Source organism: Rhipicephalus microplus, chromosome 2 (assembly GCF_043290135.1).
Source record: "Rhipicephalus microplus isolate Deutch F79 chromosome 2, USDA_Rmic, whole genome shotgun sequence".
Taxonomy (NCBI): Eukaryota; Metazoa; Arthropoda; class Arachnida; order Ixodida; family Ixodidae; genus Rhipicephalus; species Rhipicephalus microplus.
In genome coordinates, this window is record NC_134701.1 from 125,554,908 (window position 1) to 125,581,271 (window position 26,364).

At 45.4% G+C, this 26,364-nt stretch overlaps 1 protein-coding gene across 1 annotated transcript in view; it reads right to left on the reverse strand.

Moving 5' to 3' along the window:
• Positions 1 to 2,121: 2,121 nt before the first annotated feature.
• LOC119170756 (solute carrier family 45 member 3) overlaps positions 2,122 to 26,364 on the reverse strand; it is a 269,172-nt gene continuing 244,929 nt past the window's right edge. Inside the window, exon 9 of the mRNA XM_075886770.1 lies at positions 2,122 to 6,070. Coding sequence (XP_075742885.1) covers positions 6,026 to 6,070 — 45 coding nt within the window. The 3' untranslated portion in view covers positions 2,122 to 6,025. The remainder of the gene's footprint in view (positions 6,071 to 26,364) is intronic.

Consider the following 26,364-nt stretch of genomic DNA (forward strand, 5'->3'; position numbering starts at 1 on the left):
AAAACCTCCTCGTTTTTAACAGATTATTTTGTTAATATGGGGCTCAGGACGGGAACACTCAAGATTATTTCAGAGCTTGCGCGGCCTCCAGTGATAACGCTGGCAAGTTTGACGCGCATGTATACAATACGGCGCGTGCCAACTATGGTCTGTTGATCGACGGCCGATGCTCTCTTCTCCGCTATCGTGCCAGTGTATATATCTGTAGTCTCATTTTTCGTTTACCGGCCACAGGTTCGGCCACATAAACAGTTGCATTTCATACGAGCCATATCCGCCTTCGTCGGCGTCAAGACACCATGATAATATCTGTTCTAATTGTGTTGGTACAGTATAAAACACCAGAAGCTGAAGCCTTTTAAACTAGTCAACCATTTCAACACAGACATAATGAACCTTTTGCTCGAGCCGAAACATAACTGCGCTTGTGAATAGTCACGATTACCGAACGCTCCCCGTGATTAGCCACTCAAGTAAACATCATCTTTACCCGCATGCATATGCGTGGATTTTGAATGACGAGAGTCTTTCTTGCGATTTTCCCTCGCAGAAATATATGTCTGTCCGTCTGTCTGTCATTTGATTGAAGCACCTGGTGAAAGCTTCACCCCTTGCTTAACACCCACACATGTTTATCTCCTTGCCCGTTCACAATTATTAACAATCTCAAAGATTAGCCATATTTGAGTCGCAAGTTCAATACGTAAGTACTAAGCAGTGTGTTTCTTTATTTAGAAAATGCATAGATACGTATTTGCAAGTCCCTAGAGGTTATTACGCTTCGCTGAGAATGCGACGCTATGAACGAAAACGCGGGTGTTTCCTACGCCTCGCTAAACTGACTCGATGCTGCTACCTACCAGTTGCTCCACGTTCTAAAAAACGCTTTTGTTTCTTAATATTACTGCCGGATGGCATCAACTTCTCACGTAGTGCCTAAGATATATATAAAGATCTTTCAACGTGCTTTGCAGTGAAGAACGCGAGTACGCAGCCAATTTTGCTATTCTTTTCATTCCAGGGTTACGGCAGTAGACTCGTCAACCAGGATTGGCAGTGCATTGGAAGTGCCGCAGTCGGGAAAACTGGTGGCACTACTTAAATTCTACCGCACCGGTTACAGTTTTGCTGACGCCGGGGACTCGTCGAAGATTCCAGGACTGTCAAAAACGTTCTACAGTGCCTCTTTGTCTTCACTGTACATTCGGCCGAATCCACTGACGCTCGTGGAGTTTAGAGCCGTGAGTATGCAGCCTCGGCGTACATTAGCGCCAGTGCGTGATAACAGTGACACTTTACTCACAGCAAAGCCCTAATTTGACGCAGTTCATATTTGTTCATTACCGATGTTTAGCTTCGCGGAACAGGACAGACATCCGATATAAGACAGGACAACTGCTCATTTATCCGTTCATTTGTTCGTTCATTATTTCATCCATTCATACATGAAAACGCAACGCGTGTCTCTGAAGTTCCCAATATCACGCACTCAGTTGCTTAATAACTTTGTCTCTTAGTCTTCACCAATTAGACTCTATCTTGATTGTGCAATTCGACAGGATCATGAAATGACGACAAGCCGATCTGTCAGCCATTAAGAGGGGAGGGGAAATCGGGGTCTTGCATGTTAAGCAAGAGGAATTTAGTACGCATTGTGCCCGATACAGTGGGGTTGCCATAAGATTCTTTTTGTAAATTACATTTCATTGGGTATCTGAATCAGTACCATAGAAGAACTGCCTTAAGAAATGAGAACATCGTGGGTTTCACTCCTGCGTCCATCCCCGGTTGTATATACGTATACTATAGACTAGGCAATAAGGTATGTAATAAACTTAAAGCGCAGTTGCATATTATGTAAATAAACAGCAATACACCTCTAAAACCTCTCGTGGGTGTGGCTCATACTGGTAGGTTCAGCAGCGCTGACAGTTGGGCGAGTTGGTCAGGCTTGATGAATTTGAAACAGCGCAAAGAAGAGACAAAAGCGTAGACAAAGAAGAAATAACACGAAGACTGCATGTGTGTCTCCTTTGTCATCAGCGCTTCTGGTCTCATCGTTGCCATTATAGCTTGCAGCGAACTCCGGGACACGAAGAAGGAGCTGACGAAGACAAGCGCTGATGAACAAATGAATTTTATTTTGATGTAACGTGCGTGTACATAGATACAGAATTGCCCATACATGAGTATAAGCTGTCGAAAGTGTCTTTTGAGAAGGATAGCACGTAATCATTTTTGTGCTTTCACGTGTTCCTTCTTCGTCTGTGTCTCCGACTGCGCCGTAAGGTATTATGGATCTTCCCCAACTATCCCTATCGAAAAGCTTGTTATCCTTAGTTGCGCCGTTTCATAATGTTGTTCGCACCTGACAAATTAGATCTCAAGCACATGTTTTATTATACGTGGCTTCGTCAGCACGCTGAACAATGTTCACCTGCTAAGGCCTACAGGTGATGAAGCCTCCGAAAGTGTTGATCGGTCACGTGGTGATCAATATATTTATTTCAGGAAGTTAAAGTGGACGAAAAGAACGTACGTGGCTAGGATTCAAACTAACGCTAGCAACAATCTGACGCTAAAGATAGAGCGGTCGTTGTCGTTCTCCACTTAATCAGATATAGACGTCAGACTCTGCCCAGCTGGCGCGGCGAGAAACGCCGCCACCAGCGCCACTATCCTACGCCTGCCATAACTGGGTAGTGCGAAAAGCCGCCCGCAAGTGAACGTGCAGAGGCCCTCCACTTTCATTGGTGTTGAGGCGCGGTTTCCTGAAAATTAAGGGTTTCGCAAGTTTTTTCCGTCAATCCAGCCTCACTTCACAAAAGTGAAAAGCTTAATAAAGCTTCATGACTGCGACTACAATGCAAGACATGTTTCAGATATTTGGTGTTCTGTAACTCACAATTTAGGTACAAGCGAACATCGCATGACCTCCAACTCAGGGCAAGCACTCCGACGTGCGTTCTGTAACGCCTAAATGTGTTACATTTCGGCATACACATGATCCCAAAGTGCTGAAATGCATACACGAGCAATCCATCTTACAATCAGTGATACGAAGCTCGTTTTATCCGGCAGGAATGGCGCCGGGACTTATCGCCTTTGCAGTTGCATTTTTGATCCGTCTCTCGTCTCCTGTGCGTTGAACTGTTTTATTACGCGCCCCATTGACGGTTGATTGATATGTGGGGTTTAACGTCCCAAAACCATCATATGATTATGAGAGACGCCGTAATAGATGGCTTCAGAAATTTCGCCCACCTCGGGCTCTTTAACTTGCACCCGAATCTGAGCCCACGGTTCTACAACATTTCTGCCTCCATCGGAAATGCAGCCGCTGCAGCCGGAATTCAATACCGCAACCTGCGCGTCAACAGCCGAGTACCATAGCCACTAGACCAACACGGCGGGGCCATTACGCACCGCAGAATACTCTGTTGACGGTTGCCTTTCGTCCTGCAAATGGGGATACATGCGTGTACACTTTCTCGGTGTACTACGAAAGGCGGAACCGAGGCCGCCAAGGTAGGTCCAGCAATCGCAGATACCAATGGCAAAAAAAACTTATTGTGGCCACGACCAACATTTAGAAGTTTACTTGTACGACGTACGCGTTTGCATTTGCTAGTTACAGCCGGAACTTCGAGCTTTCAAAGCATATACCTGAGCGATGCTGTGTAGTGGCGATAACTTCAGATTATCGGTGGTCGCAGCGTGTGTAATGTTTATCTCGTGCGTTGCCAGTGTATTGTTGCATGGCGCGCATCGCGGTCAGAGCCTCTGTTAAGCTTCATAATAACGGTTACCATGATTCTCCATCAAGACTGCTCAAAACAATGACCTACGTTATCCCAGTTTCTCAGGCAACCGTCTGTATAGAACGCGGGTAATTCGCGTACCCAACACGCTCGCAACTGTACCTGTATCCTGCGCTCTAGCTCTTCTGCTTCGCAAAAGCCACGGAAATTGATAAGACTGAAGTCTTTTACGTCCATGGCAATTCACAATGCAACAGTAGTGTCGACTGGGGTCTTTCTTCGCAGAGTTCCGAGCTGTTACGTGTGCTAGTTTTCGCCGCCGTTGGTAGCTCCTTTTTTTTTCGAGAGTACAGTGTGCAAATGTAGGTAATGTTAACGTCAAATGTTGTTTGGCACGTGGAAGTTGCACGCGATTGCGCTGCAAACTGTGCACAGGTGTAAGGCTTAGCACTACTTAAAACTGCGCAGACAGGTAGCGCTACGTGTCTGCAAAACTTCACGAGTCGGACGTCTACATTTACATACGAATTCAACGCTGGGAGTGTTTGTCAGGGCCTCTCGTAGTCACGATGGACTACGAGAGGCCCTGTCATGACTACGAGAGACCTCTCGTAGGCACGACAATTGCCATCACTCTCTTCTCGCGCGGCAGTTTAGAAGTGGCGGAGATATTTTTTTTTTTTTTGAGAGCGATAAAATGACGAATAGGCCTTGTCAAAGGACTAATGTCATAATCAAATTTCTGTAAGCAGAAGTTGTGCCGAGCCGACGTTTGGACAAGCGCACGTGTCCTCTCAGGCTAGAACAGAAACTCCAGCTGAGTGGTGGAGCATTGGACCCGCTTTTCGAAGGTCGCAGGTTCGGATCCTGCCGTACGTGGCAAATTACCTTGTCATTCACGTTTCTTTCTTCACATTTACACTACAGTACCATCCAATAACATCACCATGTAATTTCTCTGACACTGTTGTGTGATAATTCTCTTTATTGTGTCACGTGCATCGTGAGATTAACAATCGGTAAGTTTAAGATGAGCTGTTTAATAGGCCGAGCTTATAGATGGTCAACGAGAAGTTATATTACAGCAATTCACATGGCCACTTGTAGCGGCAAACATAGCGTGGACTGTTGGTCAGCTGACAAGCGGTGATGTGCGTCGGCATTTGTACATGTGCTGCCGAACGTTCCAGTATTATCGCCGGCAGCCGCGTATGCTATGAAATAATCTGTAATGTGTGCGTACACGCATCGGAAGGTTCGAAATTATTTCAGTGGCACACAGTCCATCGGCACCGTTTGCGCAAGGCAGCACTCACACGTGTAATGCGGCAATAACAAGACTTGACAAAGGAGTGTGGTAATAGATCTTTATATTGTAATTTCTGAAACGCAGAAAACACACAAGCCATTTCGTATCGGCCAGTCTATTGTGGCGGTAACATTTGTATTGCTGTTATGACAAACGGGATGAGAACATGTGGTATAGGTCTATGGATGTGAACAAAGTCTGCACCAGTAATAAAGTACCGCTTGTCGCGCATTTATTGCCACATAGATATATTCATACAAAAATGGGACGAAAACATTTGTGTCTCAGTAATTTTCTGCCTTGCTGTGTGTGCTTTTTTATCTGAATGTTTCCTTGCTTTCGTTGCCCTGATTTCACAGGCCTAGCTAAATTGGAACAAAAAATTGCTCAGTCTCTTTTGTCAATGTACACATTTAACTCGCAGAATGGGCACCGTAAATTTGTGCAGTCATCGCAATATGAAAGCCAAAACTAGTTAAATGAGTGTTCACGCTTTTAAGTTCGTAAACTAAGTCGTAAGGTCTTTCATTCTAGAAAAACATAACTGTCTAATTAATCCTAAGTAGCGGCCCTATTATCAATACCTTGAATATCGTTGGCGTAGGATTGGCATTATATCAAACGCACTTTTGCAGGTGACTGGCGAGATAAACTACTAACCTCGTTGAAGACATCAGCACTTATCCAGAGGAATCGCAGTCATGGCAACTTTGTATTAAACTGTCCACATTTCCTGCTTAATTTGGGTGAAGTTCAACTGAAGTCGTTAATAAATTTCGTGTTACCAATGGTTTTTGCTTTTCTACTCGATCTTGTTCGTACTACAGAAAAACAACGAAGAAAACAGAAGTTCCCGCGGTATACACTCGTATACGAGCCAGCACACCCGTGGTACACGGAGCTTGCCTGGCCATGCACTTGCACACGTACCTCTGAATTAGAATGCTTGTGATGGTTAACAGAAGTTGATCAAACTTGCTGATGGCTGCCGCTTCGAACACTGTAGATAAGAGACAGGTTGCAACAAAATCAAACACTTGAAACTCTATCCATATTCACATCTTGTAGCCTACTTTCCCTGACTAGGCGGTGATGCTCTGTTTGTCTACGCCTTTGTGGACATGTTAGCATGCACCGTATTTTCTTCGGATAGTGAGAAAAAAAAGCAGGAGAGAACAACAAAGCTGCAGTTAAAACAAAAATAAAGTCGCTTTACTAATTGTGCAATCTGAGTAAACAGCGAAGGAGGCAAGCGAGCCCCACCACTTCACGAACGCACATTGTTCTGTTTTGTGTTGTAGCCTAAGAGAAACTTACTCATACCCACAAAGGGTATTGGTCGCACTGTGCACTAAGAAAAAAAATAAAGGCTGTGCAACACAAAAACAATCAATAAATAAAAAGAGAACAACTAAACGCAGAGTAAATAAAAATTAGATATATAGAAGGATGCGATAATCTATAGATAACAGATAAGAATATACAACAAAAATGAATTTCTTGATCGGTCGACAACATTAGGAGCGTATCCTTCTGGCCACTTGTATAACTTTGTGTAGCGCTATCAGAACAACACTGTGGCTCGCACCAAACTGACCAGCTCCAAACGATAACAAATTAGAGGACACTAATGATAAGCCGAGTTTAGGAGTCCGAATTTTCCAGTAATATTCGGTGCAGTCAGGTGAAATGACGGCATGTAGGCAAGAAGAAACTTCTCGCTGAAGGCCATGTGATTCGCAACTGTTCTACTGTTCTACCATATGACGATAGTTACAGCGCGAGAACAAAACGACGACACAGAGACAAGAAGGACACGAAAGTCCTTCTTGTCTCTGTGTCGTCGTTTTGTTCTCGCGCTATAACTATCGTCATGCCATACCAACTAGCCCAAGCTGCTACACTTCTATGTTCTACTACGTATTATCCACAAACAAATGATTTGACAGACTGTTTCAACCAAGCTCTTCCCGACGTGCTTTTCATGTATGTCGCCTCTAACCCCATCGATTGGGGCCTCATTCTTCCCGACGTTACGTACGCCTACAATACAGCACCACCCCGCCGCGGTGGTCTAGTGGCTAAGGTACTCGGCTGCTGACCCGCAGGGCGCGGGTTCAATTCCCGGCTGCGGCGGCTGCATTTCTGATGGAGGTGGAAATCTTGTAGGCCCGTGTGCTCAGATTTTGGTGCACGTTAAAGAACCCCAGGTGGTCGACATTTCCGGAGCCCTCCACTACGGCGTCTCTCATAATCATATGGTGGTTTTGGGACGTTAAACTCCACAAATCAATCAATCAATACAGCACCACAGGTGACGACAGGCTTCTCTCCTTTCTTTTTACTATATATGGCCGAGAACCATCGTCACAGATCGACACCGTTCTTCCCTATACCAACCCGACTCATCACTGGACACATGAGTTTCCGAAGCTGCTCGATATGCAGAAGAACGCCAGCAACTAGCGCGCTCCCTTACCAGTCAAGAACAGGAACAACCAAAGATCCGACATGAAGACGGACGGTCCAACAACCAGTTTTCACCTAAATCTCTAGTTTGGCTGTGGGTGCCTTTCACTTATGTCCTGGGTGTATCATCAAAGTTCGTCAGCTAGTATACCATAGATCCTATCTCGTCGGACGGGTAACTGCACCCGTCAACTAGCACATGGAGCCCCTCACACCCACTGCGGACCTTGTTCGCTGAGCCCGCGAAACTGTTCACCTGGATCGCCTAAAGCCGTACTACGAGCCCCTTGTCCTTACGGCCTCCTAAAACATCTAACTGGCTGCGTCTTCAGCGAGGAGGAAAGATGTACTGAAAAAGTAGTGCACCCGGCAGACCTCCGCAGCTGTACCGTCAGCGCTACAATGGAATGGCTCATGCAGGACGTGGTTGCTGTTCGCGCTAAATAGGCCTACAAACGTATCTTCTCTGTTATTACAGTATCTGCCACCGAGATCGTGTCTCAGGTTATTAATATTAAACATATTGTTACGGAAGAGACGCCGTATTGATGAGGCTGAGGATTTGATGTATTTAAAACCAACGGTAAATGGCGTGACCGGTTCACCAGAGATCGAGCACACACGCGCGTCCCCCCCAAGAGAGAGAGAGATAAAGATACAAGGAAAGGCAGGGAGGTTAACCAGACGCACATCCGGTTTGCTACCCTGCACTGGGGAAGGGATAAAGGGGAGAAAAGAGGTTGCACAAAGATGAGAAGGTACACACAATCACGAGCACACTCGATGAGCACACACAGTTCACAGGCGGTCGCTCAGGTTTGTTGACTTAAGGTAAAGAAGCAGTGCTTTAGTTGCTTTCTGCGCAACTGAGGCAGATGCCCAAGGTCCTAGTATCTTCCGCACACAAAATGGTCCGGGGTCAAGTCGATTCAAAACCATCCGTAGCTGGCATCGCTGTGTGTCGTAGCAAGCGCAGCTGCAGAGGACGTGTTCGATGGTTTCTTCATCTCCGCAGTAGTCGCATGTAGGAGTGTCTGCCATACCAATGCGAAAGGAGTACACCTTTGTGAATGCAACACCCAACCAAAGGCGGCATAACAGTGTCGCATCGGAGCGGGAAAGTTGAGATGGTAGCTTTAGCTTTAGCGAAGGATCCAGTTCATAAAATTGACACCTTTGGAAGCTGGTAGACGACCAGAACGTGCGTGTGAGATCTCGAGCCAGCAGGTAAAGTTGTCTTGCTGCATCATTCCTTGATAGAGGAATCGGGACTACACGGGTTTCTTCATGGGCTGAGCGGGCTGCATCATCGGCTAGTTCATTTCCGGTAATACCGATATGTCCAGGCAGCCATTGATATATAATATCATGCCCTCGTGCTAGAGCTTCATGATGGCAATGTCTTATTTCTTGTACCAGTTGGTCATGGCTCCTCCTACGCATGGCAGACTGCAAACTCTGAAGCGCTGCCTTCGAATCACAGAATATGACCCATTTTCCTGGACGTTCTTGAACGAGATATTGTAAAGCAGCCCTTATAGCAGCAAGCTCTGATGCCGTAGATGTAGTCATATGTGACAACTTAAATTTGATTGTCATTTCTGCAGCCGGTATTACAGCGGCACTTGATGAGCTGCTGGATGAGACGGACCCATTAGTGTATATCTGCGTTCGGTCTAAGTACAACTCATGTAATAATAGCAGTGTTGCTTGCTTCAATGCTACTCTGGAGTGACTGCTTTTCTTTTTGATTCCCGGAATTTCTAGACGTACTTGCGGCTGGTCGAGGCACCACAAAGGGCATGCCGTTCTCGCAGCTGGCGTATATCCTGATGGAATGCTGTTTAGGTGCTTGGCTATGACGTCTGAAAACGTAGCACGTGGTCTTCCGGAAGGGAGAAGGGCCAAGTGGTGGTCGGGGACACGGCTAGCATGTCGAATGTGCGCTCTGAGGCAATCCACAGCTATATATGTCCTGACCGGATGGTCTTTGGCAAGCATGATTGTGGCATAAGTAGAAGCGCATCGGGGCAGTCCTAGGCAGATACGCAGTGCCTGACCCTGCAAACTCTCCAATGAATGAGTATTCGATTTGCAAGTGTTAGTCAGTACCGGCAAGCTGTAGCGCAATAGACCCAGAAATAGGGCCCTGTACAGCTGTAGCATGGAGGCCACAGAAGTTCCCCATGCTTTACCGCACAAGAATTTCATGATATGCACAATAGATAGCAGTCTCTTCTTCAAGTACGCACAATGTGGGCTCCACGAAAGACTTCTGTCGATTATTATGCCCAGGAAACGATGCGTCCGTGCATATTTGACACTCTGCCCATTGATGTAAACAGGGTATGGCGTCATTGGTTTGCGTGTAAACGCCATCAACGCGCACTTCACAGTTGATATATTTAGGCCTTGTTTCTGAAGGTAGGCTGTTGTGAGTGTTGCTGCCCGCTGTATTCGTGCACGCACCTGAGGGCGAGTAACTGCAGCACTCCAGAGGCAAATATCATCGGCGTATATGGATGGGCACACCGACTTTGGCAGAACCTTCACCAGACCAATGAGGGCCACATTGAACAATGTGGGGCTTAAAACACCTCCCTGAGGTACTCCGCAGTAGGTGTAATGTTGGGCAGTTGTACCCTGATATGTTTGTACAAAGAAACCTCTGCCAGTTATATAATCTTTTATCCATTGAAACATTCGTCCACCAACGCCCATCGCTGCGAGAGAAGTGAGGATGGCATCGTGAGCTACATTATCATATGCACCCTTCACGTCAAGAAAGAGTGCCACTGATATGCGCTTGCGACTTTTTTCTTGTTGAACAAATGTCGACAAATCAAGGACACAGTCAATGGAGGAGCGGCCCCGACGAAAGCCTGCCATGCAAGAAGGGTATTTGGTGTATCGTTCCAAGTACCACTCGAGACGAAATAGAACCATCCTTTCCATCACTTTTCCAAGGCAGCTTGCGAGGGCAATAGGGCGATACGCTGTCAAGTCCAATGGTGATTTTCCCGATTTCAAAAGTGGTATTAATCGACTGATTTTCCATTCTCGGGGAACACTGCCGCTGAGCCAGGAGTTGTTGAAGCATGTTAAAAGTTCTTTTCTAGCTTTTTGTCCAAGGTGTCCCAACGCACTATAAGTAATACCATCAGGACCTGGCGATGACATGCGCTTAGAAGCGACTAACGCACCTTCCAGTTCTTCCATGGTGAATGGAATGTCCATTTCTGGTAATCGCGTCTCAGGAACGATCACGGCGTCGATGCTCTCGTTCACAATATTCCCGGCAACTCTCGTGCAAAATTCTTCAGCCACCTCGAGTTCTGTTTTTCCCTGATGGAGTGCCAAAGCTTTAAAAGGGTGCCGTTGTTGTGGAGAGGAGCGAAGACCACGAACTGTTCTCCAGATATATGACAGCGGTTTATGAGGGTCTAGAGATTCGCAGAATGCTTTCCAGCGTTCGCTCTCCAGTTTGTAAATGCGTCGTTGAATCTTTTTCAGGAGCCGCCTTGCTTCCCTCAGATCGTAAATTGATCTTGTGCGTCTGTATCGTCGTTCTGCACGCCTTCGTATAGCTCGTAATTTTTCCAGTTCGATGTCAAACTGTGTAACTTTAGACGAAAATGGTAATTTACATTTGGACGCTTGCATAGCTTCCACTATGGTATTTTCCAGGCTGCAGGCGAGGCCGTCTTGGCAAGCGTTCTCAACACGCGATGCAAACATCGACCAGTCAGTGCCAATTGCAACACCGGAAGAGAAATTTTTTACGATACCATCGATCGTCACGTAGGTGGGTCTGTGATCACTCCCATGAGTCTCAATATCGCAAAACCACTTAACTTTGTGAGAGAAGCACCGTGACACCAATGTCAGGTCAAGGCAACTGCCATACGTGAGACCCCGCAGATATGTGGGGGTACCATCGTTCATGATGGAAAGGTCGTAATCGGAAGCGAATGTAACAATGTTCCGGCCCCTGGCATTCATCCTAGTGCTCCCCCAAAGCATGTGATGGGCGTTGAAGTCACCGGTTATGATCCAAGGCCCATCGGTTCTCATTAGGATGTCTTTTAATCTGTCGCAGTCAAATCGCGATGACGGAGATATATATCCACCAATAAGCGTGAACGAAACTGCATTCTTCTTCACACGAAGACACACGTACTGATTGTCGTCATTTGAACTTATTGGGTGCGAAAGATAAGTCAAGTCTGTGCGAATGTAAACAATTACTTTGCTACGTTCTTCGCAAGCGGCTGAACAAAAAGCTTCATAACCGGACAATCTATAAGGCGTTGACACGTTTGGTTCACATATGACAAGTATAGGGAATTGATTGGCCCGAACAAATTGGCGCAAGTCCGAGATACGGGACTTCATGCCTCTGGCATTCCACTGAAAAATCGACGCACTTTTAACTTCAGTGCGGAAGTGGAGATTTTGTTGAGCCATTGTGCTTATACGAAGTTAGCAAGAACTGGATTCAGTGCATCCAGTATTTGCAGTGCACTCTTAGCAGACGGAGATTGTATGTTGCTCAGTAGCGTGCGAATCGTGGCAATTAATGATTGCACGATTGCAGCCACTTGCCTGTCTTGGTTGGAAAGATCTCGAACCGGGACGATTGCAGTCACTTGCCTGTCTTGGTTGGAAAGATCTCGAACCGGGAGCGTGGACTGGCCGTCATGAAGCTCCTTCGGTTCGCTTGATGCAGCTTCCCTTGGAAGTGCAGGCCACTCTGTCGCAGTCAGGGTATGCTCACTGGCTTTGTCCTTTACAGCCTTTCCCGCGGCATGTGGTCTGGGAGGCAAAGGAGGTGGTACTGATGAGGGATCACGCAATCGTTTCGAGGAGGTAGCGGGCGTCCTCGAAGACCGACGTCGACGTGAACGACGCCTTCTGACTTTAGCTGCGGCTTCTCGGTGAGATGAGTGATCGCGCACCATCTCCTTCAAGATGGCAATTTCCTTCTGAATCCGCGGGCAGTCCTTCGATGTGGCTTCATGGGATCCATTGCAATTAGAGCATTTCTTGACAGTTGCGACGCACTTATCCGCTTCATGGTGCTCGGCGCAGCGGTGGCATACCACCGAATTCTCGCAGACGCTGCTCACATGTCCAAGTTTCATGCATTTACGGCACTGGAGAGGCTTTGGAATGAAAGGCCGCACAGCATGTCTGAAGTACCCCACCTTCACATGAGACGGGAGTGATGTGCTCTTAAACGCAATCTTCACACAGCGAGACTTGCCTAGCCGGGTGACATCAACAATTGGAGTATCAGTTGTTGACTTGACAAGAAGCTGTAAGTCCTTATTGGAAATAGCGACATCAATGTCGTAGATCACGCCGGTTACTACATCACATCCCAAGGGAACATGAGAGCGCACCTGGTTGCCGTCCAAGTCAGTTACACTGCGCAGAACGCCCAACGCACTTGCGTGCAAAACGTCCACAGCCAGTATATTATTTCTGGCGTTCACTCTTATGTCCGTGATCTCATTTGGCACGAGCGTTTCCAGAGACCTCGACACAGACTGTCTGTTAAGGCGTTTCATGCTGACGGTAGGAAGTGCAGGCAGAAACAGGATGGTAAAAGCGTTCGATTTTGGCGCTTCACTTACAGTTTGAATAGTTGAGGATGAGGATGTCCTCATGTTCCTTCTCTTCGCCTTGCGGCTCAGCACAGGTTGGAAACCGTCATCTGAGAAGTCCTCACTGCTGAGATAGTAAGCATGAGTATCTTCACTGTCGCTGTCGCTGGCTTGTCCCATCCGCTTCCTGGAGGCGGTCGCCGCTGACGCCGCTGGTGCCGGCAGGCGCCCGGGGTGGTCTACTTCCATCCCCTCCAAGGGAGCAGCGGAAACTGATCAACAGACTTAAATTACAACTGAAATACGCCGGAGTTAGCAGAAGCAGCTCCTATTCAAAACACACTTCTTCGTCTTCATTCCGTCTTCGTCCCCCCCAAGAATATCAATAATGTCACGGGGTCGTGATGTGGACGACTAGAGCACACTGCCAGTCGAATAACAAATTGTTTATTTGGGCGAACCTGTGCCCAGTAAATGGAAAGTCGGACTACAGTAGCAGTCATGGACTGATAGCGGCGAACGGAGCGTCGGCCATCGATCAACAACTGACAAGCGGCGAAGTGCGTCGGCATTTATACTTTTGCCATCGAATGTTCTAGCGTTATCACTGGCGGCGGCATAGGTTCCAGAATATTCTGTACAGTTCGCGGAGTGGGCGTGATCTTAACGAAATGATCTACTACAGTCCTGAAGCTTCTCGAAAACTGCAGGCATGGTTTGCGCTGAGAATTGTGTAGTGTATTGGGGCGATAACAAAACTTGAGGAATGGAACGTGGGGAGTTATGCATGCATGTAGCATAACTCCCGGTGGCACAAGCGCCGTCTCGGTGCATCTGAATAGCAACTTCACGAGGAGAGTGGTAGGGCATCAAGCGCGCAACATGTACAGTCGGGCGCGATATGAGGGTAATCGCACGAGCGTCGACCAAGAGCGAGAACAGCGCCACGGCCCGGAATTCTTTTTTCAGGAGAGGGAAGCAGTATGCAAGCTTCCCTCACTCTTTTTGCTGTTCCTGAAGCTGCGGTAACTCCCGTCCAAGGAAGGTGTTTTTATTTCTGTTAGGGGCGAAGCTCCTTATGGCGTGGCTTGTGCGTCCCTCGTAGAACGTAACCACCAGTGGCACTTACCCGAAATAGCGGTCCTTCCAATTTTGACCTCCAAGGTGGTTCCGGTGAGAGATTTCTTCTGTGCGTTGTTGAACAATAAGAGATAGTGCTCAATGCGCATATTAATGGCTGCTAAGGGAGAACGAGAGACAGGAGCATTCGGCCTTTAGGTAACGCGCACGCTGCGATCCCCATTCGCAGCCATTGGCATGTACATTAAGCACTATACCTGACAAGAAAGGGTTGCTACATTATACTCGCTGGGTGTAACCTCCTTGGTTTTAGAAAGGTTTAGCGAGCGTTGGGTCGCATAGCCATGACTACAGTGAACTAGTATATACCATGAACTCGAGGTGGTTAAAGGTGGGAAGTAGACCCGAAGCGCAAGCCGTAAGGAAGTGTGCTTGTGCCACCTCCCGTTTAGTCTTTGAAATGTCCACTGGATGGCGGTGCTTCTATATGGAGAATATATGATGAAAAGATGCGAGATGGTGGTACTTGGAGTGCTGGATAGATGGACGAACGCATGAACGGACGCAGGTGCGGATGCATGGACGAACGCAGGGACGGACGCACGAACAGACGCACGCACGGACGGGTGGATGGACGCATGGACGGTTACACAGACGTACGCAGGAACGGACGGAAGCAAGAACGAATGAATGGACGAATGCTTCGCCCCACTCCCCGTGATTCACTCCGTGGATATGCTGCCATTATTTTCTTCATTACTGGCTTCCGATAATAGAGAGAATGGTATTTCATGCAACGCATTCTTCGCTATTATCAGTATCGGACGGCATGAAGGCTGCATCTAGCGTGTGCATTACGTCACTGCTGCCTTGGCAAACACTGCCCGTGATGACTACATAAGATGCGGGCTCTCATCAGTTTTAATTTTGTTTTTTTGTTTCGCAGAGTCGCGTATAAGAAAAAAAATAGAAAGAGGGATTGTTTGAAACATGATTTATCTTTGGTTCACGGTCGTCGAGAAGTTTGAGAGACTGTGAGCATCGCGATTTTCGGACGAGAGAGCATGACTTATTTTATATCATCATAACAAAGGAACATCTGAAAATGAGATGTTTTTTCAGACACTACAGAAATTAATATCCAATAATTTTTATTAGAGACGAAAAAACGCAGGCGTCTCTCTAAACTCACTGTTACAGTACATTTAGTGCTTACAACTTAATCAATACTTAGATATGCCGCCCATGCTCTCCTTCACGTCGTTTAGCCTTTTCGGGATAGAAGCAAACAGAGATTTCACCAAATCAGGGTCTTGTCTGAGAGAATTCCACTCTATCTCAACATGTTTCCACAAAGTGTCTGCGTCATTGTTTGTCAAATTGGCGCGATCCAATCATGCCTTCATTAGTCCCCAAACGTTCTCGATGATAATGAGGTCGGGGCTTTTAGGAGGCCAGCAGAGCTGTGCAGTGCCAGAAGCATTTAAATTTTTCTGCACTGTGGATGCATTGAGAATAGGGCAGCCATCATGTTGGAAATAAAAGCATCCGTCAAGAAATGGTCCATTGATGGCGAAAGGTAGGAGAACATCGTCGGTGATCTCATTGTAGACTTCGGCCGTAAGTCTTCCGGGGATGCGGAAGAGCGGACCCAGACCGGCATATGTTATTGCGCCCCAGACGTTGACCGATACACGCCCACTTGCACAGACACTGCGAATGTTTTCATGCCCGTACCTGCAATAAAAGTGATAAATCCGTTTTCTACGCAAAACATTCACAGCGTAGTAACTATGTAAAAACCCTTTCGTCAAACCACAAAAATGGCATAGTGGGTCAGAGAAAAACGTGAGTTACTGACTAGTCGAAATGGGGAAGTGGGCCGAACATGAAATGAGAGAGAAGGATACTCAATTGTAACTAAAGGTAGCAGAGTGGATTGCAAGAAAAGGCAAGCATAGCTCGGCACGGCAGAAAATCAGTTCGACAGATGAGATTAAGAAGCTCGAGTGAATTACGGGACTATGGCCGGCAACAGGAGCGGGTTATCTAGAATAGTATGGGAGAGACCTTTGCTGCAGTTAAGTTAGTCCGGGTAATGCAGCTGCGGATTATGAGTACGCTCCTAAACCTAAGAGCGGTGCCGAACCGCTGTCTGTGTGAAATGATACACAAGCAATATAAACCTTACCGGCTGCCACGGACTTTCCAAACACGAAGTCACTGGTTCCAGCAAAAGGTGAACGTCGATTCATCACTGAAGATGACCTGCTGCCAGTCTTCAGCCCTCCAATGTTCGTGCTGATGCACGACGTCCAAACGTTTCCTTCGATGTTCAGTGGTCAAAAGCGGCTTTCTAGCCGCCACGTGGCTTTTCATATTGGCAGCACGAAGTCTTCTTCGGATAGCCGCAAGGCTGAGGGAAAGGCCAAGCTTTTCTTTAATTTTCTTTGTTGTCGAGAAAGGGTCTTTGACCATGGCAGCTATTATAAAGGCATCTTCCTCTTCAGTTGTTTTTACAGGCCTCTTTTGGTGTGGTGCATCTTCAGGTGGTTTTCCTGGTAAAATGCTCGAAGAATGTGGTTGATTGTCTTCTGTGGCCGGTTCAGCTTACGGGAAGTCTCTCGCTGGGACATAAACCTTCCCAAAGAAATAATTTCACGGCGTTCATCTAATGTTAGCCGTCGAGGCATTTTCTTGCGACATGTGGTCTGGGGTCACATCCAGCATTGCAGTATTGACACCCCTGTGCGAAAACGTTTGGCACAATTCTATTGGCTGGTGAAGTCAGTATTACGATGCGATGCTTATATTTTGCGTGACATAGCACGTCGCTCAAATGAAGGTTGACAAGAGCTTTCCCACCACCGTTGTTGCCGTGCGGAAAGATAACAGCCTACCAAGTTACACTTGATCGCAACGAATGGAACACGTAGAATAGAGAGAAAGAGGGGGGGACCAGTTTGTCAACGGGGTGATTGTCGTAGCATAGAATAGCCAAGTAGGAAGAGAAGAAAGCGAAATCTTGATTTTTATTCTTCCTAAACGTTCTGCTAGGGCCTCTGAATGCATGGCTGGTCGACGCTCGCGTGATAACCTTGAAATCGCACCCGACTGTACATATCGGTAGCCTGTTGGGCACATAAAGGCGACGGGGTGGCAGGACCAATTTCGTATGTTACAGGAGTAACCCCACGAAGGACTCGGTACGGACCTGCGTAGCGAGTAAGCGCGTCGCCCCCTGGAATATAAATATGCATGCGTGTAGCAATATTATCAGAAGATAACTCAAGCTGCCATGAACACGGCTGTTGGGAAGTAAAGCTCAGTAAAGTAACCTGTAAGCCCAATAACAGACTCGATGAAATTGACTTGAAACCTTCAGTAACGTCACCATTGTGCTTAAAGGTCAACTGCAAGGAAACTTGACTTGGGCAGAAACGGCCATAAATTAGTAGTATATGTACGGTAAGTTACGATAACGACAGTGAAAAATATAGCAGTCGCGTATTTAATTTATAATTGGTGCTCTAAATACTAGCAAGCAGACGATAAGGAGCTCTAACGATGTGACCAGGCGAATCGGACAGAACCAGATATGACGAATACTACAGAGCGTCACCGCATCGCTCCTTGTGAGCGATCCTCCCTGCTGTTGAATCGCTCCTTCCTGCGGGACGCCCGTTCGTAAGTGGTTCACTCAGAAAGTTTTGCAGTACGATGCCAACGCAATGCATCGCTGTAGGCTGCGCAATAGAGTCAAGGAATTTCAAAATATGGTGGCTAAGCACTACTCCCTAGTCATGTCACTGTGCACGTAACCGAATGTTGCAACCAACTGGACTTTATACTACTTTGTGTCTACTTCACGTCCCTATTTCATGGAAGAGATGACTGAGCTTGTTGTTGGCGTGACCGAGCTTGTTGCGGTCCTGCAGAGAAAAACGAACCCACTAACGCCGATGGCGTCGGCGGCTTTTTCTGCTCTTCGTGCATTACAAGCCAGCGACTTTCCAGCAAAGTAAGCAGTACTGCTTCTTGCGTAAAATAATTATTGAAGTCTAGACAACCGGATGGCATTGTGGAATTTGCGAAACGCGTAACAGCTCATTCATTCCGCCTTCGCCACGTGGTAGATGGCATATTCGGCGGCGCGGGACGCGTCCAGTGCGAACGGCGCTGCGTTTCAGCGGCAGAAAAATTTCACTTGCTGTAGAAAGCCGCCGCTTCAATGTGAACCAGGGGTGAGGAGTGCGTCCTCGATGTTCGTGCTCGACTAGCACGGAGCAGATGTTTTTGAATGCAAAGCATTTCTTAGCGAACTTCGGCGACTTTGAGCGTATCTATCTATCTATCTATCTATCTATCTATCTATCTATCTATCTATCTATCTATCTATCTATCTATCTATCTATCACACTATCTATCTACCTATCTGTCTGTCTGTCTATCTATCTATCTATCTATCTATCACACTACCTATCTATCACACTATCTATCTATCTATCTATCACACTATCTATCTATCTTTCTATCTTTCTGTCTATCTATCTATCTAGCCGCCTACGACTTTTAGCTCTCCTGGCTATTTCGATAATGGTATCGATACCAAACTTGGTATGGCATAACATGACTGCATGAAAAACACAATTGACTAGTCATAACATGAAAATGATGACATTTATGTCATGAATGTCATTATTTACATTTCATGGTCCTGCAGCCCTTGCGGTGGTTTCGTTCACATGGCATGTTGCAAAACTGGTATGGTATGACATGACTGCATGGCGAACGAAAGCGACAGACCCTAACGTAGAAATCGTGATATGCATGTACTGTCATGACATGCATGTCGACTACCAGCACAAAGTGATTTTCATCCTATGTTCAATCTCGTCAGCAATTTGTGGAAATCATTGGCACTAAGTCTCCTGTTTCAACTGTCAAGTCGAGAGTACCCCGAGGCAGTGTCCTGGGCCCATTTCTGTTCATTTTATTTATAAATGAATTTCCGAATAAAATTGTCGTTTCTATTAGGCTATTTGCAGACGATTTCATCGTATACAAGAAAGTCGACAGAATAAGTGACCAAATAAAATTACTCGAAAATTTACAGAAAATAAAAAAAATGTGATGAATGACAAATGGTGCAGAACCCCCTGAAAACAGTAGTTATGAAAGTCACGAGGAAGAAAAATTACTTAAATTATACTTATTATATTGATAATCATGAACGAAAAAGAGCTGAACAACATAAGTACCTTGGTTTGGATTTTACAAGTGATCTTCGCTGGAATCATCACATAGATTATGTGTGTGCAAAAGCCAGTAGGGCCCTATGGAGTCTTAGGCTCCATTTGCCGTTTGTAACACACGAAACTAAATATTGAGCTTACAAAAAACTTTTTAGACCAACAATTGAATAGGCAAAAATTGTCTGGAATTCATTCACGATTACAAACATATGTAAAATAAAAAAAATTCAGCGTTTAGCAGTCCGATTTATATTTATTAAATATCGATGGACAGATTCCCCATCTCAACTGTGTGCACTAGCGGAGCTACCCACGATTCAAGCTAGGACAAAGCACGAGATACTTAAGTTATTATTAACCATTTTCATATAAGGCGTGCTGAATATTTTGATATTTTCGAACTGAAACTTCTAGACATCGTCATTCAATGTTTTTTTCTGCACCTGCTATTTCCACCGATTGTTGTAAGTATAGATTTTTCCCAAGAGATATCAATGAATGGAATTCGTTGAGCGATGAAGCCGTTTCAAGCTCCTCCATACATATGTTTTTAAAACACCTAGCACATATCCTCGTTTGTAATTACTAATGCTCTAATTGTCTCTGCATACTCTAGTGCATTCAATGATTAAGTTCTTGGTTGCGTTAATAGTTGCGTTTTTTTTTTTGTGCCTTCGTCCTCGTTCTTTAATTTGTTACTTGTGATGATATTTGTTAACTATGTTCTGTTATTGGAAAAATCGCTATTTTTATGTACTTTTTCCCACTCCTGTAATAGCCCTATGTAAGAGCTGACAGTATCCGTAAATAAATAAATAAATAAATAAATAAATAAGTGTGAACCATGAGTCGTGACTACACGTTATGTTCATGGAACGCTCGCAATCGTTTCGCTAAATTCACATATACCAAGTTTGGTACTACGGGACCGGAATGCATGACGAAGGTACACGGCTGGTGGAAAAATGATAGTCACGTGATGAGTGTAATGTTAGAACATGACTACGTGCCACGCTGATGATGAGCTGGCGGCCGTGTTCGCTAGCTTCACATATGCCAAGTTTGGTATAACGGGACGTGAACGGATGACGAAGGTATGTGACTGGTGCAAACATGATAATCATGAGATGTGTGTCATGTAAGAACATGACTACATGTCATATTCAAGGCACTTTGACTGTACCCAGCACGCGTTCGCGCCGGCGTTCTCTTCGTCGCGTTCCGACGGCGATGCCACGTCAGGCGCCGATCTGCCTGCCTTAAGGCACGCATCGTGCTGCGCGGCTTTGACGCATGCGCGTTTGAGTGTGGCCGGCGTACCTCCGTGACGAAGGGAGGCAGACGCAGTGTTGTCTGGCTAACGTCACCGGTGCGAAATGCACCATGTCGCATTTCGCGACAGTTGCCGCCGGGCAGCGCCGACGGTTGCTAGTCGCGCCTGCAGTCGCGCCTGGCGGCAGAATATACAGTAGTGCTCGCGTTTTGCTAACGCCGCGTCACTGTGCCCAGCGTGCACGCACGTCAACATTATGTGGGATTGTATTGGGCCATTCATGATGCGGTCGTGGCCGTTTCGCTAGCTCCACATATACCAAATTTTGTACCAGGTGACGTGAATAGATGAGGAAGGTAAATGACACGTTCAAACGTGATAATCATGATAAAGAAGTCATTTATGTGCGGCATAATTTACCTCCACCTCGTAACGTTGTGCTGATATTTATGTGACATATCAAGCCTCTTCATTTGTGCTTCGCATATCATAGATTCCCACTGTACGTGGCATCTGCCAATTTTTTGTTGTTTACGCCACTTCCGGTCAGGAGTAATGGCGTCGTTTTTTTTAGTTTCGGTCTCAAAAACGCCGTCGTTTGCAAGTTTTTTTTTCTAAGGTAAGCGCTTGTATTTCAAGGGCGATATTTGGCAGACAGCCCTACCTCTAGCTAGACAACCTATATAATAAATGTTTGTGGTGCGCCAAATTTGGTTGCAGTCGGCCTTTAAATAAAGAATGAGGAGATGTGATGAACAAATTCTCCCAAGGGTACAGAGGTTAATTGTAGAGTTCTAAAAATGTCTGCATAGTAGGCCGTTTGAACCTACCCTCACGTGCTATGATTAGAGCTTATAAATTCAGCATGTTATTAGCATCACCTCTCGGTAGACCCCTACACACACTGCCTTTTTAGTAAGATTATATGCCTCAGCTTGTAAGCAGCACATGCGAAAAAGAACACAGCCAAATTAAAAAATGACATTTTTGCAAAATTTGTACACCATATGTATAGTTGTTCTATACGTAACCTAACATTTTTATTCAAAAAGTGGCGCTACAATCCCGTGGCCCGACTTTACGAGCTTAAACGCGAAGCAGCTTATGAACGAGGCCTGTCGTCTCTCGCGAGTAGCCGCTACCTACGATGACGTCTATGCTGATGATGAAGAACAGCCACGTTCCAGACCACATATTCTCTTTCTGCCATCACGACACAGCAAATGCAAGGTACCCACTATACGCCATGACGATGATTATCAGGCTTATGGCCAAGAACTTGATGACGATCATGATCACAGACAGCGATTCGCTTGTGCAGTATAATAACGCCTCGACATGCTCTATGATGCATTTCCTATGACTGTAAAGAACAAATAACTACCAGGGTAACGTACCCAGACCGCGTCTTTGCCAACTTCAGGCTAGATCCGATAGCACAAAGCAGTAGCAATGAAGGCAAGCGCAATTCACAACTCGACAAAACATGCCATTTACGAATTGTAAGAATTGTATGTAACTGTACACTACTTTGTTGCTCATTTACACGCGTGAGGGATCGATGTGACGAGTTATTTACGGTAACACTGAACAGTACAGCATTGCTTATTTGCAATACTCCACTGCTTGGCCCACTCATAGTCGTTCACTTAGTGCATATGTCATCATTGTCTTCACCATTAAGGATCATCTCTTTCTCTTCATATTTTTATTTCCACAATGTCTACTTTGTTCTCTCTGTTCTAAGTTATTTCCACTTGTCTTTCTACATTGCCATCTGTCCTGCCTTCTCTCCACATAAAGCACACATTTCTCCTCTCACCCTATAACTTTGCTTTCCCACCCCTTGCCATGCTTTACATGGCTATAGTATGGTTTGAACTCTCATCTATTTTCTTGCATTCTGACTCTAACACCATTCATCCTCACCTTCAGATCCATTTACCACTACCTTGATAAACCATATTACGCAAGGCTACGCGTGCTTTACCTTCTCCCCTCCTCCATTCTGTCGTCATCACACTTCCCCTTTTCCACTCCTTCGCTATACAACACAAAGCATCGCTATGCTGTGCTAGTAGCCGCTTGGCACACACCCGCTTTTTGTTGTGTGCACCCTCCTAACACTGTCTCCTCCTTTTTTGCATCCCCACACTCGTTTCCATTTTCCTCTGTCTTGCTATACCACAATATACATGGTTATGCTATGTTAGGAGTTTCTTGGCCCATACCCGTTTGCTGTTGGTCAAGTGAACTGGCAGAACGAAAGGCTTAAAGAGCTCTGCTGTTGTAAGGCACGGCTTTTAAGATCTCTTCACTGTGGTACAAGACGGCTATGCAAACAAACAAGCTTCACGGCGAAACGTACGGATCATTTTGATTGCGATAACAATTATGTGTACACTCTCGGCTAGATTTTGCCGCCGGCGTCACTCACCATATATATATATATATATATATATATATATATATATATATATATATATATATATATATATATATATATATATATATATAATATATATATATATATATATATATATATATATATATATATATATATATATATAAATATATAATCTAACAAACAGTAATGCCAAGGAATGTACAGAGGAAGTTATTAGAACCATTGGAATGTTAATAAGAAGAAAGAAAAGTGGATGAAAAAATAACCAGCCGTGAGCAGGTTATTCCTGCTCACGGCTGGTTATTTCTTCATCCACTTTGCTTTCTTCTTATTTACATTCCATTGGTTCTAATAACTTCCCCTGTACATTCCTTGGCATTACTGTCTGTTAGATCTTATTAATATTGAGTTAAAACACGGAAAAACGAGCCCTGAGGTATACACTTCTTTCCCTTATATATATATATATATATATATATATATATATATATATATATATATATATATATATATATATATATGGAAATGCAAAAATAGAAATATAATGCAGAATAATGCAGATAAAGAGTCCGACGCGCGAAATCAATCGAACGTGAGACCCTTGAGACGTGTGTGCACTGCGTTAACCAATGAGCCACCAAGGAGCTCGTTCTTCAACGTTCAAACGGCAAGCTATTTCTATCTACCATTTACCACTGGTGACGGAGATCTCGGCAAGGATTGATCGTTTTCAGCATTACCAGCAGCATTACCTAGCGCAAAGCTGCGACTTTTTGGAACGGACGAATAAGCTTCAAGGCATATAAATATGGTAGAAAATGTTCCATAGAAGCCCGTGCATTCAGAAAATGGTGGCTGGTAAGCCTGTCATGAGGCTTAATGCCATGTCGGTTAGCAGAGAACACTTCACATTGAACATAAAACAAAGCGAATGGGGCACAATAAGTGGTTAAAAGCGACGTATGTTTTTGTTCACAAGCACGAAATTAGATCTCTAACTAGATTTCATAGACGATGTAATCGCATAGGCAATGTAACAATGTAATCGCTAAAGACTCGCGCTAAGGCGATCGCCGGCGGCTCATCCACGAGAGCGCTTCATGCCAATTAAAGCCAGCTAATATAACACCTACTCATGACTTAATTGTGATGTTTAGGTGTGCTACCATATACTCAGCCTCGGGTTTTCAAAAAACTTATTCGAACTTTTATTCAGCGTTCCTGGCATCTTCCACAATGAATTAACGCAAGCAACAGCGTATAGCTGTTTTATCTGCACCATTGCTTTATAGCTTCGCATATACACAGGTTTTTTAGCATGCAAAATGTTTGTATTATTCAGTTTTAACAGGAATAATTGACGCCTAGTCACGGCAAACATAAAATATTTCAGTTGTGTTCAATGGCCACAATAACTCGTTTATTACACGTACACAATGGTATGGGCACAAAAAAGTCGGGGGATACATGCTTTATGTTTTTTTTTAATTGTGTCCCGACAAATCGCCGCTACGTATGCGAATGCAGACATGCAAATATAGCCTGATAGACAACTTTGTCTACATTGATTCCATGACAACACTACCACTACGGGCCTTCGCAAAAGCGGTGGTCTCGAAAGAAACACTGAGAATACTACATGGCAAGGACATATCGCATCATCTTCCGAGTTGGTTCCCAGCTCATCTTGGACAAATCAACGACTCCCCTCTCAATCTCAATGAAGCATGCAGCACACGAGGTGGCGCAAGGCCTCTCCAACCGCACCTCCCCGGGCATGCGTTCTACCGGTGAAGGAGATAACCGGGAAATTCTCACAACATATAACGAGCTCACAAAACGTTTCTACCTGTCTAGAAGGATTTTCCCTCCACCTCACAAAACTCTAGTTCGGCCCCAAGCACTTACATTAAGGCTTTTGCAAACGCGGATGTACCCTACTTTGAAATCGTTACACATCATGTACCCTGACCTATACCCAAGTAATCTTTGCCCACATTATGGATAAATAACTTCATTAGAACATGTGCTCTGGCAGTGTACCGAATTCGCTCATTTATCGAACATCACCTGCCAGATTGGAGGCGGCAATTCGCAGATCGTCCTTGGCCGATCAGGTATGGGCTGCCCACCAAGACCGCGAGGCGGCTGAGGAGCTCGGCATCTCAGTCGCCACGTGGGAGTGGCCCGCAACACTGTGTACTGTGTTTCGGAGGACCAAATAAAAGTTTATCCAATCCGAACTTGGTGATCTGCTCTCCGATAACGCGAATAATAGCATACACAGCATGCTCAAGAAGGAAACCAGGCTGCAGAAAAATTGATGAATGAAAGACCAGCGAGACCTGTACTTGCAACCATTGCCATTGTTTCTTACCCAAAAGATATGGGCCACCAGGCATAAGTTTGTTGCTACTGTATTCTTGACAGCTCATTGTTTCCGCAGGTATCCACGAAAGCACTCGGTGTTAAACGTAATAAGCATCGTTTCGCTGTTCGTTGTAAACTGCACTCAGGAACTTCACCAACAATAGAACGCACCTCACCATTTCGCGCAAAGCAGAGAACGCAAGCAAGTGCGCAACACGAAAAGACGAGGGGGTGTGTCCTTGCGGAGAAATTCTACAAGCGCGCCTTTTCATGCGGTGCAAGGGCTGCGTGAGTAATATTAGCCTGGGCAGAGGGGACTAGAAAAACCATTTTCGGAATAAAGACCTTTCATTCATTATTTGCTCCTTACACCCACATAGTATTGTCGGGTGAAAGCAATATAATTTGTAAAACATAGTGATTGCTTCGACTTTGAATCAACATGCTTTTTTCACTATTACTGTTTGTTCCCCCCACATATGGCCTCACTTCAATCGCCGCTCTCATAACTCCCCACTCTAATGTGGCTGGTGGTACCTTCCGAACCACTTCTCGTCCGAACTTTCGCGACCTATTTGAATCGACTTTGTAGGTTTTATTAAAAGACCGGCAGTTTATTCAGGTGAGGCAGGGAGGGGGTTGGACTTTATGAAAAATGTTTCACAAAATTCTGTTGAGGTTTGGTTTCACTAAGTTAGGCACCTCACGCAATAGTACCGTCTTACATGGTCGTACGGAACAACGCAAACCGCTCGCCGTACATTGAAACAGCGCATAAATGGCCACCAGGAGTGGCCGCGAAAACGCAAGCACGCCTTCGTCGCTATATCA